The 17,425-nt window shown below is 53.0% G+C and overlaps 1 protein-coding gene across 6 annotated transcripts in view; it reads right to left on the reverse strand.

The window, feature by feature from the left end:
- The window catches only part of NFATC1 (nuclear factor of activated T cells 1), a 110,702-nt gene extending 95,397 nt beyond the window's left edge, over positions 1-15,305 (reverse strand). For 4 of the 6 annotated variants that reach the window (XM_074542436.1, XM_074542448.1, XM_074542443.1 and 1 more), the window contains exons 1-2: positions 14,798-15,305; positions 4,979-6,077 (exon numbers count right to left, since the gene is read on the reverse strand). In XM_074542436.1, the coding sequence (XP_074398537.1) occupies positions 4,979-6,077; positions 14,798-14,930 (1,232 nt within the window). In that variant the 5' untranslated portion in view covers positions 14,931-15,305. Of the gene's footprint in view, positions 1-4,978; positions 6,078-10,894; positions 11,122-14,797 lie in introns of those variants that run through there. The other 2 variants (XM_074542423.1, XM_074542430.1) reach the window with 2 other exon arrangements.
- Between the last annotated feature and the right edge of the window lie 2,120 nt (positions 15,306-17,425).

A 17,425-nucleotide genomic window follows, 5' to 3' on the forward strand; every position in this document is an offset into this window, starting at 1 on the left:
TTTTTTTTGAATTTCCTGTCTGACAATTGAGCAATCTGGCTGTGGGCTGTTAAAATAGATGCTGTGTCCCACCCTAGACTTGGCTGAATTTTGCTGGCATGTGGAGCAAGTAGCTCCTCTCTAAAGTGCATGAGGTACCCTGGAATTCCTCATGCTGAAGTCTGAAAACATGAGTCGTCGTCATTCTCCCACATAATACCTCACCCTTCTGTCCTAAAAATTCACACCCAGAGATTGGTTTGCAAGGGAAGTTTCACATTTGATGGCTTGGAGAAATGACAAGAAACTATTGCTGCAGGAATGGAGATAACAAGTGGCTGGCATCGCATTTCTGCTTATTCTGAATTTAGAATCCTAGGGTGTCAAAATGAGCTGGTGAAGGAAGGTCATTAATAAGATGCTCACAGGGTTGTTTGAATGAACTAAAAAAACAGTTGGGAGAAAGCGTGGGGAGGATTAAATCAAACAAACAAAAATATATCAGTTTACTGAGACAGGCTTCCAAGTAGTCTTCAGCCTTATGGTGCAACAACCAAATCTTATAAAAAGTCACTGCTATGTGATGGCAAAACAAACATTGAAAGCATCCAAACATTCCTATTCAGCAGGAATATAGCAGAAAAGAAAAAAAAGATTAGCAGCATTTTGCGCTCTTCCCTGTCCACTTCCCAGTGCCAGCCCCTCAATTAACACTAATGAGTCCCAGGAGATGGTCACTGCCACACAGCCACAAGTCCTCACTTCACTGAGTCCTGCCCAGACAGCCCTGCCTTTGCTTTGTCTGAGGAACTTCCTCTCGCCTGCCATAAACACGCAAGTTTGCCAGGGATGCACAGGTCAGCAAATCGGCTGTGGCTGCATCAATGACTGTCTCATCTCATCTTAAGATTGCTGGTACCTTTTTCTTGAGAAATTCAACTTTTCCCAAGTAGGGCTGCCCTCTACTTCATGGTCTGAAACAAAACACCTCTAAAAAAACAAAAACCAAAACCAGACAAAAAACTCCTGCAAAATCAAAAGCATCTGAAAGGTCTGCAAATGAATTTTTCTTCTTTTGAAAGAAAGAAGAAAAATTTCTGCAACATTTTAAAGTCATAGTTTGTAATCACAGTTTGTTTGATACATCATTTGTATAATTGGGGGCCTCAACTTTTGCATGCTTGAGTTTAATACTGTCAGAGTCCCAAAAGTAGAATCCAAAAAATCCACAAAAAACCCCAAAAAAGTTCACTGATGCAGAAAAAAGTCAAATGTGCTTTTTGCAACTTGGAGAAAGGTATCCAACCATACATTCTCTAGGTACAGACTTCAGTCTCCATATGTAAAACTACATAACCACGTGCCTGTGAGGTGAAAACATATATGCATACTTTTGAGGTTGAAAAAGAGACAGCAGCTAAAGACAATGTGTTTTTTGACTGTTAAAAAACAATAAACTGCAGAAGTAAACACCATAGGGAGCTTTTAAAAGTCATCTGTAATACCTGCAATCTCCTTTGGGTGTGGTGGACCTCATATATGCCATACACCCAACCCGCAAACCCAACCATTTCTCCTTCTCTTGAAAAACACTACATTTAGTGCAAGTTCAAGTGTTAAAGGCCAACACATTCCTTGGATTAAACTGATTACACTTGATATAAATACAATGCACTACTTTTCGAAGAGTAAGAAACTGCCTCTGAGAAATCTCAGTTTGTGTTTAATCAAGTACAGCAGGTGAAGAGGAATTCATATAAAATGTGCAAGATACTCAGAAACATGGCACTTTGGTGAGTGACTATACTTTTTGTTGTGATATAGGGGGATTTAGGACCTGCTTATGAGCAGGTGCAGAATACAAAAAATGGGATTTCAGTTTGGAAGTAATCACTAACAGTGCCCCCATAGCCAAGGGCAGAAGTCCAGTCTTGCACTTCCTTTTGGTTTTGGCATTTTTGCCCACAAGACATCCTGCATTACATAGCACTTAGGAGAGATGGAGAAATGGCATAGAAGGAACACCACTGAAACAGCAAGGGTTTGAGAAACACAGAGTCTCCTCTGCTTGTACAGTTACTGCCCAATAGAGTGCTTCTCTTAAAATTATTTCCTACAGTAACTCTAAGAGAGATACAACAGACTAGTTGCATTTGAATGAGACAGCACAATGCACAAATACTAAAAGAAAAAAGTATGTTGGAAATAAAACTGAAAGAGAGCTTCACAAAGACCATCTCTTGACTCTGCATGATGATCTACCTCCAGGGCTTTTTGAGGCAGACTGGTATATTTAGATAACTATTTTGGTCTAGAAAAGGTGTGATTCCCATTGTTACCTCACGGCTTGCTCCAGTGCTTCCCCTGGAATGTCTGCTTGGCCTTTAAATATTTTCTACGTCCGAAGATTTGTTGCAAGGCCCTGGGCTGCAACCAAAGCACTGCAGCCAAATCCCCGCTAGCCCTGGGTTAACCTGTGCAGCTCAAGCCTCAGCTGTGAGGTCAGGCTCTCTCCTGCCACTCTGCCCTATGATCCTCTGCACCCTCTGAGTCCTGTGCAGGAACAGTCACATGATCGTAGTCTGAAAGGAGATGTGTGAGCCCAGATCTGCACCACAGAGCCCACGGCCTGGGGACTGGGCTGAGCATCCCAGCTCACGAAACACATAAAGACTCGATTTCTGTTAAGGCAGACATTATTATAGCCTCATTATATACCCTTATTATTCCCCTGCTCCAGGATTTGAAAAGCCTAATGCAGGCTGAACTTTAATTATGAAAAATTAAAAACATCATCAATTTTAGTAACAATAGCAAAAAGCAGTTTCCTTTTTAGACTGATGCCCACTATAAAACCTTGGGAACAGAGACAGCACTCAGCCGATGATGTGCCTGAGCCTGCTCCCTCCTGCTCCCAAAGAGATGGGAATGCAAGAGAGGGAGGGAAAGGCGTCAGTGATTTTCCAAGGCATGCTGGCTTTTGATGAAAACTGTACCGCATATTCAGGAAGGGACAGAGGAGGTAATCAAATCTGGTTATCTCAAAATCATTATGACCGGGTAGATTTTGGAGCCTGAGTTGTTTGTTAGAATCCACCCCTCCAGTCCTCACGTTTGAAATAGAACAGATGTGTAACATAACAGGAAAAAAATCCAGCTCTGTTGTGACAAATTCTTAACCAATTTTTTTGGAAAGATTTAAAATAACAGTTTCTGTTGCGTAGGCTGTGATCCTGTTGACGTCCGTGCTCACTTGCCCAGTACTTTCATATACATAAAATGAGAGGTATTTTTGGTGGAAGGAAGCACTGTCAGTCTATCTGATTGGTAAAATAACTTAAAAATCACATTTCAACAGTAACTTCCAACTGCCCTAGAGCACGAGTTAATGAGATCACATGGAAACATATTGCAAACCAGGAAACATATTTTATACAAGACCAAAACAGTGGAAAAAATGTTAAATACACAACATAGTGGGGCTTCGTTCTGTGCACTTCACCTTTCTTGTTTGTGTTAGCACACAGGCACGCTGGGTGCCTCCTGACGGAGCGTGGCACAGCGCCTACGGCCGCTTGCTGCAACGGAAAGATAAAAGCCTGTTTGGGCAAACTGTCCTATTCCTGCCCTTGAAGTCATCGACAAAAAGCTGCCCCTGACACAACAGCTGAGGGCCAGCCTCTCTGATGAACATGGGCTACTTGGCACTGCACTGGGGGAACATAAAAAGGCTTTTTCTAAGTAAATGGGAAGGCTCTGAAGGATTTGCCTGGTGTTAGAAGTCTCCAACCCAGCTCCGAAAGATGAGTGCCTAACTCTGGGTGGCCAAGACCCAAAGGGGTTGCTGCGCTTCCCAGCACTGATTTGAGCCAGGGTCTTGAAAGGAGCTTGGCAATGCAGAGGAGAATGGGAATGATGAGGAAGGGGAGTGTGCTGCAACATTAAGAGCCATGGACCACTCCATCTCAGTTTCCGGAGACAGCACAAGGCAGAGAGGTGCTGGCTGAAGAAAGGTGAGACTGACAAGGCTGAAAACCAGGAAATGCATTGCTAACTAAAACACTTCAGCTACACACTTACTGCTTTCATTTTGAGAAAGGCAGCTTCACTGTCAAGAGCAAGAAGCCAGGGGTGCTTGGGGAGGAGGAGGAAAGGGGGTGACCATCAGAATCAGGGACTAGGAACAGCCTACAAGCCCTTGGAAAGCTGAACTATTTTCCTGCACCACATGCCTCTTACAGAAGACTCCAAAATAAAGTTGATATCTACGACAGAAGGAAAATGCAATGAATGTAACTAAGATTTCAGCTATTCTGTACAGCTTCCTACCCAGAGCCCTGTTGTGATCATTATAAATTTGATGAACAGATTTAACCACCAGCAGCTGAAAAATTAGTTTTTCTTCTTTAAACAGAAGTAGCAGGGAAGACAAAAAAACCCAGAGAATCACTGTCCAGTAGAGACAGAAAAATATTGACAGACAGCCTTCAAATGAGCTGAAAAAATTTCAGATAAACTGAAATAATTCACAAAAGAACCATCTTCTTAATTAACTTGTATTCACTGTGTACAAAGCATAAATGTAAAAGGCCCTGCAACAATCACCATAATGAGATCATATGCTTGTCCAGCAATATAAAAATACTGAGACATAATAAACTTCAAGTAAAGCCACAGGTTTGTTGGCATGAAATGGTCCTGCTCCCTGAGCTTCCAAATGCCCGATTTCCAGAGTTCCCAGCCTGGGGCTCATCCCCTGGAAAGTGGATAACTGGTTACACCCTATGCATAGCCAGCTCTTTGAACAGCCTCTTTCACCCTTCAAGGCCTGACTCATGGTTAGACCACACCAACAACAGAGGCAGTGTCACAAGACACTGTTAAGTGGAGTGAGTGGATGGGCAGATTTGGCAGGAAACGAGACAGGAAGGAAAAGGAGGAAACAAGAGCATGCAATAAAGATACTACTGGAATTGTCCTCTAAGTCGGGGTTCCTTACCTCATGTAGGATGTTGGAGATAGAGGCTTTGGTTTGGCCCACTGATAAGGATGCTGTGGCACAGACAAGTACTGCTCGCAGAAGTTTCCTTTCCTGATGTGCTGGAAGCTGGAGAAGTCTTCTGGTGACAAATCGGCAGTTGGCGATATGGTCCCATGATCCTCGCCAGCCGGCTCCGTTTTGAGAGTCATGGATGGAGTGTGATCAATGGTGGTCTTCCTTGACTTGATGGGAATCCCATCGTTCATATCGAGGGTGCTGTCAGTGGTGAGGGCGTTGATGGCAGCGACGATGGCGGAGCTGGTGTACTGGTTTGTGTTCCCCAGCCACGTGTCATCCGTGACACTCACCCGCGGGGAGTTTTGCGGAGAAGGAGTGGGGGAGTGGTGTGGGGAATAGGAAGTCTGCCGGCCATTTAGGCTGTACTTCCTTTTGTTGCAGGGAGACGGAGGCCTGGAGTTGCGAGCCCCCAGCCAGTTCTCCTCTGTGATGCTCGTTCTGGGAGACGCCGATGGAGAGTGCCTCGGGGAACTGAGCAAAGTGCAGGCCACCATGCTGCGCTGGTAGCCCTCCTCTGTGTCGGTGGTCTTTGGAGACACACACGGGGACTGCCACGGAGAGGTCTGAGGTGAAGTGTATGGATATGAGTAGTTGGACTCATAGGAAGACGCTTCAGAGTTGCAGCTTCTGGAAGACAAGCTACTCGCTGGACTGAGGCAGGACGGGTCTCTGTACGCCTCGATGTTCGGCAAGTTCAAAGTGGCAGTGGAAGGCGACCGCTTGGCGTTAGGGATGGCCTCCTCCACATCATCGTGGAAAAACTGGTTGTTGTTGTGATGCAACCCCATGTAAGACGTGATCTCAATTCTGGGGCTCTCCAGCGCTGGAGCCCCATTAGGTCTCATGTTTGGCGGCAGGTAGTACTCGGAGGCTCCACTGTCAATGTGTCCTCCATATCCAGAGGGATGGTTTGTCGATGGGACAACTGAAATGACGGGATTTGATGTCTGCAGGCCATGACATGGAGTTGACAGTGAGGAATGTGCCACATTTAGAGGCAAGCCAGCATTTACATTTGAAGATGCATAATTATAGTGTTCTGGAAGAAACAAACGAACAACAAAGAATGACATGAGGTGCTGCACAAATATACTCACTTAGTAACATACCCAGCTGAAATGGTGGGACATGGCACAACACACAAAAGCACAGCTCTCCTCAACAGCACAGCCCAGAGGTGTGCCATGCTGGGCAAGAGGCTGCAGACTAGCATCCTTGATAACACCACCAAGGAACAGAACAAGACAAGATATCTTGGGATGGGGAATGTATGCAGACAGAGCTGGTCTTGAGAACACGGTTCCTAGGTGAACCTTCAAAACAAAAAAATTGAGTCGTCAAACAACATTGCTTCAGGATTCTGGGAGACTGCAGCCTTCGGAGATGCAGCTGAAGAGATGTGTTTTTACATAAGTGAGAGTAACTCCCTCACTGAAAAGTTGGAATACACAAAAAACTGGACAAAAAATCAAAAGTGGAAGCAGACTAAAGCAAAGAAAAAGATCAACTGCATTCTGTTAAAAAAATTATACACAATCGAAATTTCCATTACAGCAAGTTTCCAACTGGTTCCAGTTAACTAGGATTTTGGAAAAAGATGGATCTATTGATCTGCTCTGGTTTCTGGGACCACTTATCCTCCAGCCCAACTGGCAGAGGCCAGGTGAAGGATAAACATGGATGTCTCACTACTCAGCGACAGCTGAAATTCCACTGAAATTGCTGGTTATTGCACACGCCACATCAAGCGCTGCCAGCAGCGTGCTCTGGGCCAGCTCTCCAACCATTTAACAGTATAAAAGCAAGAACAGAGCTGCACAGCCAGTGTGGAAAACCTGGAAAGTGACAGATCACATCACAGCCCTGTGCCAATGGGCTCCCTGACCAAGCACAAGGAACAACATGCCCTTTGCATGCCTCCATCCCTGTAGAGCAGCATCCCTGTGGACCAGCGTTTCAAAACTGGTCCACATGGCATTATCTCTGCTTAGCCTGAATGTCTGCCTGCTGAAGGCATTCCTTCAGCTCCGCTCCCTTGTCCCAGGGATGCATAAGTGACTCTTTTTATCACCCAGAGATATTGGTGGGCTGCCCGTGGGGGAAATGGGCAGCCCTCAACCAAGGACAACATGCCCCTAGTGCTCTGAGCTGTGGTGGGATGAGGAATCCTCACCTCTATTCTTCCTGATATAGGGAGGCTCTGCGTCACCAGGACACACGAACCAGACACGTAAGCCCTAACACCAGTATCTCTTACTTTACTGGAAAAAGAGAGCAAAATCTTTGTATCAGGGACAATGATTGCTGAACTCTGAGTCTGGGTAAGGCTGGTGTACAGGTTCCTCTCAGAAGTCTGGAAATGCACCCAGCTCCAGCCCCAAGCTGTGCTTGCAATGCATCAGCCTTCCCTGAGGTTTATTATGGCAGCAGCATCACTTTTCTGCAGGACAGAGGGAAACTCCACATGCCCCTCGGCCACAGCCAGTCCACATGGGAAACCTGTCACTTTCTATCCCAGGAGGCAAGTTCCCTTGGCAGTCATCTTGCGTACCTTCCCTCGGAAGATATGGAAAGGCTGTGTTAATTACTGCAGCTGCTATTCCGGAGGTGACCAGGGAGCTCTGCAAATGCAAACGAGCCTCCAAGCTGGTAACCAGCACAGCCAGCTATTCTCTTTCTCTTGTTTATCAGCTCAGCCCTCTCTGGTGTCATCCACCTGTGATCCCACGCTCACCTTTCTCTCTGGCAACGACTCCAAGGCAAACGGTACTTAGGAAAAATTAATGTGCTGTGGCAGCTTCACAGCAGCTCCAGCTGATGCATGTCATAGCAGGTAACAGTTGGGAATGATGAGCAACAACACCTTTTGAACTTGCTCTCTAGTCTGCCCTCAGATACTGGCCATTTGCTCAGGAAGGGTCATTAAATTACACTGCAGTGTGCCACAAATAACACTGGATTATTCAAAACATGCTGCAGCTTCACGCTCTATTCAAACAACCAAGGAAGCAGGAAATACAGCAAAAGAGGTGCTACTTGACAAAATCCAACTGCATTGGTCACACCAAGGGGCAGATCTGCCAGGGGGATCAGAATTCCCTCCTTCCAAAATCAGTTCTGTTTTGTTGCTGCCCTGCCACTTGGCCGCACAACCCACAACCACCACCACTTCCCTCCCTCCTACCCGTCATGGAAAAAAACCCTGACATGGTACAGCTGTGGTAAGACCTTATCTGTTTCAGAAACTAGCTCAGAGAAAGGGGCTAGAGTAGTGCCTTCAGGGCAGCTTCAGCCCCTTCACTGCTTCCTCCAGCTCCAGAGGAAGGTGATGTCCATGTCCTCACTGCTGCTGGGACACTGGCTGTGCTCTTCTTCCACATACCCTTCCACAGGCTCCTGCTCTGGCACACAGCTGGAAGGCACTGTGACATGGCACAGCTGGGAACCGCTCCCAGCCAGTCCCTACCACGCACCATGCAGCCAGACACTCCAGGCAGGGACTGGGGGCTCGGCAGGCTGCCCCAGCTCTGCACCCACCAGGTGGGCTTTGCCTCTGCTGACTGCGGAATCAGCGCTCTTAGATCTTGTATTAAAAATAAATAGGTAAACAAACAAAATAACAGGGACAAGTACTGTGAGCCCAGCAGTTTGCTCAAATTGTAATGCATGACTGGAGTGAATTCAAACACTGCAGTCTGCTGGAGATCTGCAGCCCAGACTCAATAGGCAATACAAAGCTCAGATGAGCCTTTGGAATCCAGTTTTAAAAAAATTATTAAAAGACAGCCTCAAGTGCTATAAGCAACAAGTTCCTTAATTCACATGACAAGAAATAGCCACTTTTAGAACTATTATGCTTTTTTTTTTTTAAGCAAACTTTTAAAGGCCCAAGAAAAATAATGCCATACAATTCATAGTTTGTGTACAATAGTACACAAAATAAAAAGATGCAAAATCCAAAGCCTTCCAAACATATTTAGGTATCTTAAAATTACAAGCAGCATGTAGAAAATATGTCTACCAAATATAAAAGCCAGAACTAGGAACAAGACAGAGACCTTGGTTTGTGGGCTAAAAACCGCCAGCTAAAATTTCTGAAATAAGCTCATTCTCCAAAACTTCCATATTTACAAAATTCATCAAACACACATCCATAGTCAGCATTTATAACATGCTGATGTTTTCCTCACCAGGGTGAATGAGACAAGTAGAAATAAAATCTTGCATCACATAATGTAGCTATGTAGGATATTTTGACAGTCCTGATGCAGATGAAAGGCAGGTAACACCTGTGCCGTGGTGTCACTGTTATGACTGTGGTTCACAGAGGCACCCAGGACCAGTGTACAGACTACCAAGACACATTTAATAGGGTATTTTAATATGCTGGGCCAAAGCCCAGTATCAGATAGACCAGTGCAGGTTTGCATCAGTTCTGCTCCAACAAATCCACACTCATGGTAAGTATAACTAGGACAAGAAATTGGACCCTTTTGAGTTGTGAGCACACCTCCACATATTACATTTCCCTTTGTAGCAGTTAAAAAGCTCCTTCTTTTCATCTAGTTATTTCACAGTAAGCAAGTTTTATTCCTTTCAATCATTAATGGTCAGATCCTGCAAGGCATTGAGCACCATCGTTTTTTATTTACATATTTTAAATAGGAATGCTGAACACCTGCAGCTTGTAGGGTCTTTAGAGAAGATGAGGGCTGTCTTACATTACTCAAGATGAAGCCACACCTATGTCTGTGTTTAAATTCATGCTTTCAAAATTGCCTAATGGAGTTAGGTACTTTTCTCACACTAGGACTTTGACATTAATTTGCTTAGGCCCCTCCACTTTAGACACTCAGATGTCTAATTGCTAGAACGCTTATCAGAAAAGCTTGGTATGAAATTGCCTTCTTCTAAAAACTAGAAGCTCATAACAACTATTTGGACACTGACATTCTCCCAGAGAGGTGGGCAACTGGGGAGAGCTAGGAAGGTGCAAACACCTTCGCTCATGTCCTGGCAGGCTGCGTTAGGCAGCCAAGGATTTGCAAACCTGCTAGAATTTCCAGGCAAAAAGATAAGGCACAGAGCAAACACAGCCCTACTCTGAGGCAGCGTTAAGTCATCCACTTGTACAAGAGCTCTTTACGGTGACCCGCTATCACCGACGCTGCAGTGAGTTAACCACGCACCAGGAAGCGGCAACCTTCTCTCTCTGCCAGTTCCAGCCTTGTTCGCCTCATTTCCACCTCAAGCGTTGCTTAAAAGCCATAAAAACAGACAGCCGGACCGAGACACCAGAGTTGGAAACAGTTGTGACGCGTGACAAATTCACGCCCGTTATTTTTATTTGCGGATGACCTTCAAGCTAAACCCTGAGCCTAACTCCGGCTCACGGGGGGATGGGGAAAGGAGGCTCAAGTGAGTTCTCAACCAGGCCATCTCTGTCACGGGCGAGACCCAAAGCCAGCCGGGCAAGCCGTGCGAGCGGTCAGCGAGGGGGTCCGGACATTTCAAACAACTCCAAACTTCTAAAAACTCTGCACCGGCGGCCCCCCTGGGTCGTCTCCCCCTGCACCTCGTTCGGCTGCTGCCACGGACCCGCCAGAGGAGCGCCTGCCGCCCGGTCAGGACTCTACCCCGCTCGCCGCGGCCCCGCTCGCCGCTTCCCGGCGCGACTGAGGTGACCAGCGCCGCCCGGGGCCGGGCAGACCTGTCCGGGCGGGACTGCCGGCTCCGCCACCCCGCGAAGGGAGGTAACCTTTTCCCCTCCCGAACGGGGCAGCGCAAGGAGGGCTCCCCGCAGCATCCCGCCGCCGGCACCCCCGGAAGTACCCCGGCCGCCCTGCCGCGACCCACCTCCACCCTCATCGCTGTGCTTGAACTCGAAGAGGAAATCGAAGTCAAACTCCTGCTCGGCCTCCACGCCCGTCATGGCTCCGGTCGCGACCCCCGCCACGCTCCGGCACCCTGGCAGCGGTGGTGGCGCAGCCGCGGCCCGCCCCGTCGCGCCCGGACACCTGCTGCCGGCGGGCCGGGCTGCGCGGAGCCCCGGCACGGCGTGGGACGGCTGCGCTCGGTAACGTGATCTCGGCCCCGACGGGCGGCCTGTCTCGCTGCCGCCTCCGATCCGCCCTCCTGCGCGCTGTTGATGTTTCCGGGTCGATGCAAACAACCGCGGTGCCCGGCCCCCCCGCACCCTCCCGCCGGGGCTCTGCCCCTGCAGCGCAGCCCGTGCTCCGCGGGAACCCTCTCCCCACCCGGGGCACCGGGGGAGACCCAGACCGCCGAGGCCTCGCCGTGGGCGGGATGGGGAGCCCGGGGGTGGGCAGAGAGCGGGAGTTCACCTGCTCCCGACCGGCGGTAACGGCGGGGGGCCGGAGCGGCTCCTGTCGCGCTTCAGCGGTAGGGAAGTGGGGACGGAGGGCTGCTCAGCCCACTCAAGGGGGACACCGGCGTGTTCCCTCTTCGCTGACGACTGATAAAGTTTCTTCCGTGGATGCCCACCACGCCGCGTCTGAGAGCCAAGAGGCTCCGCTTTCATTTATTTATTATTAATTTCACTTAGTCGCAGCACCCACTAGTGCCAGCTGCTATAAAAAGCGCAGTAAAGCGGGTCTCGGAACGCTGCCGGCCGCCTCCGTGCGCCGGAGAGGGAATGGTCCTCTCCGGGCCGCCGCCACACACCGGGAGGGCGCCTGCAAAGGGGTCCGGTGGCTGTGCTGACAGGACTCTGCCCGGCCTGTCTCTCTTCCCGCTCGTACGGGATACAAATTAGGGGAAAAGTAAATTAAGACTTTCTTTATGTTTCGAGGTGCTTTCCTGTCATGTTACACCGGGCCCTTCTAAAGATCTCTGCCAGGCAAAGGAGCGTCCGCCCCAGCAGCTCGGCTCGGCTCCTCAGTTGCCGAAGCTTCAGGTCGGGTTTCAAAAGGAACAGTTTTTTAAAGCAGTTTTGGAAATAGTATTCTCTTATAAACTGAGGGAATACCATTTTCCAGGCTTGCGACCGAAATCTCCGTTCTAAAGTGCCAGGAAAACACAATTTTTTTCCATCTGAGCCCATTATTCTTTTCCCCCTCCTCGCCGGGACGAACATCCTTGCAGGCTGGGCTCTGGCAGGAGCCGAGCTGAGCTTCGCCCCGAAGGGGCCGTGAGTGCCGAAATGCCGGGGCTGACCCACCCGAGTGTGCTGAAAGCCTTGGCAGCAGGGGAACCGCTCCCCCTGCGCCTGCCCCGACCGTGGTCGCCCCGGGGCGCCGGCTCAGGCCGCGCCGCAGGGAGGAGCGGCCCGCTTCCCCCGTGCCCCTCTCTGCCCAGGGCCTACAGGCGGGACAGCCGCCAGGCCCCCGGTTCCAGTAGTGTCAACCCTCCCTGACACTGCTCTGCTCCAGACGCCCATCTCCTGGAGTGCCCCGGCAGGGAGGAGAGGAGAAGCTCCCAAGTACCTGCTGCCCTCGATCCTTCGTCTCTCCCCCATGAGGTACCTGCAAGATTGGTGAACTGTCCCACACTATTTACAGACGGCTTGATTTGTCAGTGACATTAGTATTAGTACCGTCAATGAAATATTTCAATTGGCACCCTTCCTGTGAGAAGGAGAAAGAGGAAAGATGTGCCATGAAAAGGTTAGAAACGAAGCGACACCACATGTGCGGACAGATTAACAGTGGCCCTCCAGCTAACAGTCCAGTTCGAAGCAGTGTCATTGAACTGAGGAGAGAGAAACGAGCTATGGGGAGGCAGTGCGCCCTGGCAAGGCCATTTCCGTGTCACCAGCCGCCCTTGCACACCCACGGACTGATCTACCAGCTCAGCCGCTGCCCACCCAGCCTCTCCTTGGAGTTAATTGGACTTGTTCCAACTCCACAAAGTGGGTTCAACAAGGGATGCATCAGATGGTCTGCTTCAGCTGCAGCCCCCCAGCCTGAAGTGAAATGTAACTTGTCAATGGCATTAAACCTGGCATAAACACTGGCATTTTCAAAGGTAAAGGACACCACCCAAAAAAAACCCGAGGTCCTCCCACCGGGACTCTTTGCACATTTCTTCCCAGACTAAACAAGAAATAAAGTATTTTCTTTGATTGTTGTAGTTTGGCAATCAAATGGCACCTTAATTTGCAGGCAGCAATCCTGACGTGCAGGGCTCCCCTACGTGTTTCCTGGATTGGGTCACTCTTTCTGGCTGGACTCATTTTCTTAGTCCCTTACAAAATACACCACACCACTGGGAAAGAGAACTATCAACGAGGGTTGGCACATTTTAACATAGGCATCAGAAATGCCACAGAAATAAAGCCTCATCCTTTACAAGAGGCTGCAGAAGGCTTTTTATGTCAGCTGCCTCTGGATGTAATTTTTACAAACGGTGTATTCAGTGTGCTTGGAGCCCAGGGCATTGGAAGAGCCATACGTGCAGCCCACGGATGTCTGAGTGTGCGACTGGCACGCCAGCCACTTCTATTAAATACAGTATAATTAACTTCCATCCCAAAAGGCTCTCCACTTCGCAAGCCACAGTCAGAGCCGCGCTTGTAGATTTCGCCCTGGCAGAATCTTGTCAACTGCAATGAACCCCAAGGGTGAAAACAGCTGTGTAAAAATAAATATTAAAAAAAAAAAGAGAAAGAGAAAGAGAGAGAGAGATGGGTCTTGAGCTCCCTTCCAGCTTTCCGGGGACAAATCCGGGGAATGGAATCCCGTTGTCCCACGCTGCAGAAAGAACGAGGCGGACATGGACAAGCCCCCACTTCGCCTCTTCACAACTTTCTCTGCCCGGGACGTGCGAGCTCGCTGTGCCCTGCCCGAGCCCCAGCAGCAGCCGCTGCAAAGCGGCGGCACCACTGGATAGGGAGGAAACTTGTGAGCCGGGGAAAGCCGGGAGGGGAGCAGGGAGCCGTCGGGCTCGCAGCGGGGAGCCGGGATCTGCCCCACACCTGCCGCGGCGCGGAGGCGATGCCCGGCGGGGATGCCTGCGAGGTCCCGCTGCCGGGGCCGAAAGGAGCCGTAAGCAGCGGCACGGTCCGAAAGTTTCGGCGGTAGGTGGATAGCGATGCTCCGGGGGGAGAACAGTGTCTCGATTGGCAAGAAGGGAGGCGCGAAGTCAGTCAGACGCTACCCATGGCAGGAGCCAAGTTCAGCCGGGAGGAGCTGCGCGCGTCCCGAGCTCTGCTCCCACCATCTGTCCCTCTAGAAACTTTGCCACTGTGTTTTCAGGGCACTTTTCGCGGCAGGAGCAGAGAAAGAAGCTGTGATTCAGAGCTGGGATAGAAGGGCAAGCGCTCCCCCCGAGCCGGGACGGCGGCGGCAGCGCGCCCGCCTGCCGGGGGCGCGGGGTAAGCGGGGCGGCGGAGCCCCGCAGCGAGGCGCGGCGTGCCCGCCTGTCTCGGTGTGCCAGGAGCGCCGGTACGGCGCCTGGCACTGCCCAGGACTCCTTGCTTTTCCCGGGAACGTGACTGCCTGCAACGATGGGCTGTATACTGACCCCCCCAAATCAAACCCCAGGATGGGGAGGAAATCCCCGAGCGTGCGCCCCTGACAGGATCCCCGGCGCCCTCGTAGCCCCTCCGGCAGCGGGCCCGGGCCCAGGACCGGCGGAAAGCGGCCAGGAGCAGCGGCGCGGCTGCGGCGGCGCCCTGCGAGAGGCGAAAGAGACACCTATTGGCAAGCGGCCGCCGGCGAGCCTCCGGGCCGCCGCGGGGAAACACCGGGGGACACCTTCGCCCGCCCGCCCTCCGCCCCCCGCAGCGCCGCCCGTTACCTTCCTCCGCCGCCTTCATGGTGCTGCCGAGCGGGCGAGCGCCGTCCTGCGGGGCCGCCGCCGGCCTCTCTCTCCCGCTGGATGGGTCCCGCGACGGCGGCGCGGCGGCGGCCGGCGGGGCAGCGCTTGGCATCCACCCGGCGGGGCGGCGGAGCCCTGCGCCGCGCCCTGGGCCACTGCCGGCCCCTCGTCGCCTGTCCCGCCTGTCCCGCGCCCCCCCGCCCGCCTTCACGACCCGGTGACCGGGACCGCGCCGCCCCCGGCGTGGTAGCCGCGCCCGCGGAGGCACAGGAGCTCGCCGCCGCCGCCCCCCCGGGGACGGGGCATGGAGAGGAGGGCGGGTGTGCGTGGGGACTTCGGAGGCACTGCCCGCGCTGAGGCGGCGGGACGGGGCGGCGGGCGCTGCCGCCCGCGGAGAGCTGCAGCCAGGGGACGGGGGCAGTGAGTGTGCGGAGCGGGGAAGTCTCGCTCTGACGCAGGGCTGCGCTGCCCGGCGCCGCCTTTTTAAAGCTGGAAAACACCCCCCCCCCCCCCCCCCACCTCCCTTCCCCTCCCGGCCCCTCTCCCCGCCCCGGCCCCGTGATGTCAGCCGGGCCCCGGCCCCGCCGCCGGCGGGCGGCCAGCGGGAGGCGGGCACCGGCGGGCACCGACGGGCCCCGGCCGCCCGGCCCTCCACGGGGCACGGCGCCCGCCCAGCCCCGGCCCCGCCGCCACCGCCCGCGGGGTCCCCTCAGCCTGCGGGAGCCGGGTGCCCTCCTGCAGGAAACGGGCGGCGCGCCGGGGTCGCAAAGTAAAGATGGGGAAAGAAGGTAGACCGGGGAGCGAAAGAGGCAGGCAGGGAGAGGGAAAAAAAAAAAAAAAAGAAAAAGAAAAAGAAAAAAAAGGCGAGGCAGCCTCGCATGCTGAAATCATTATGTAAAAAAATCGCAGGCTTCCCCCGCTGTGGAAATTTGGAAAAGAGCATCAACTGGCAGGCGAGAGAAAGGAAAATCCCATTCTGCTAAATTACTAACAGACCCGCGGACTCGGTTTCAGTCGCTCCAGATTTATTATTATTATTTATTATTATTCTGTAAATATCTCGGCAACACAATTGTGTCTCATCACTTCGTAGCAGGGAGAAGAAGAGATTTCCATCCCACTGCGACTCCTCCTCCCACCTCCCATCTCCGGGATGCCCCGTCCCGGCCCCCGACGCGGCCGTGATACCCCGGCCGAGGCGGGAGCCTCCCGGACGGGAGCTGCTGAGAGGGGCCGCGCCGCCCCCGCTCCCAGCCCTGCTCCCCCTCATCCCCCGCTCCCTCTCCGGCCTCCCTCTGCCCCCACAGCTGGCAGGAGGGAATAAAACTTTTGGAATGGGACATGCGGGCCAGTTGGTGTGGTTTTGAGCATATATCTGGTGTGTGAAGAAAAAAAAATCATAAATCTAGTCCTTGACACCCATGTGTAGTTGGAAATAAACCCAGTATAAAAGAAATCTTGTCTGCTTCTGGGGAACGGGAGCCCGCGGCTGCTTCTTCGGGGCGGGCTCCTCCACTGAAGAGCGGCGGAAGACGGTGCCCAGCAAGGAGCGCGCCCGGCGGGGAGCGCAGCACCCTCCACCGACCTCGCCTTTCCGTCGGGTGGGGAAACCCCAAAACCTGATCCAAGAGGGCGATGCTTTTCTTTCAAGGAAAACCGAACGGGAGAACAGAGGGGGGAAGCCCTCAGCCCCCGGCGGCCTTTCCCAGCCTCCCCTCAGGCACGCGGCGCGCGCCACCCGGACGTGGCCCACGCGGGACGCCGCCAGGGGGCGCCGCTAGGGGGCGCCGCGGGCGCGGGGCGGCGCTGAGGGCACCTCCCCCGTGCCCCCGACGGGGCGGCGCTCGGGGGCCCGCGGTGCCCGGGCCCGCGCCCACCGGGGTGGCTGCCGGGGCTGCCCGGCGCGGGGGAAGGAGGGGGGAAGATCCCGGCTGCCTCCCGGGAGGCTGGGGCGGGGGCGGGCGAGAGCCGCGCTGCTCTCGGCGGGACTCTCCTTTCCTGCCGTCCCCCGCCCCCCCGCCCCGCTCCCCGCCGAAATGACGGAATCCCCCGTCTGTTTCCTCCTGTTTAATGCCGTTGCCCGGACCACCGTGGCGCCGCTCCAAGGCCCCGCCAGCCGGCGCGGGCAGCCGGCAGCGGCGGCGCAGCGCGGGCCCGCTGCCGCCCCCCGACTCGTGCCCCGGCCCGGCCGCCGCTCCCGGCCCCGCCGCCCCCGCAGCCCCGCGGGGCCGCCCCGGGGCCGCCCCGCCTCCGCTTCCCTCGGCCCTGCGCCTCCTTCCCGCCTCCCCGAGTTTGTTTACAGCCGCTACTAGGAGAGACTGTTACACGGAGCTTATTTTGGGACTCGGTGATGACTAACGAAGTTAAAAGGAGCTTAGTACAGAAAACAACCTTATTTTTAGACGGCTGTTGTTTCAGTGGATCATTGTAGCAAACGCACCCCGGCGCTTCTAAAAGCCGCATCCCCGATGCCAGGTCTCTCGTCCTGTGCTGCCGCAAGACTGATCCTGAGGCTCGCACACCGGCTGGCCCTCTTTGCTTTGCTTCCCTACATTTCCTCCCGAAATCCTGCCTGTAAGAGCTTCGGCCACCGTTGGCCTTCATTAT

Source organism: Zonotrichia albicollis, chromosome 1 (assembly GCF_047830755.1).
Source record: "Zonotrichia albicollis isolate bZonAlb1 chromosome 1, bZonAlb1.hap1, whole genome shotgun sequence".
NCBI classification, from domain to species: domain Eukaryota; kingdom Metazoa; phylum Chordata; class Aves; order Passeriformes; family Passerellidae; genus Zonotrichia; species Zonotrichia albicollis.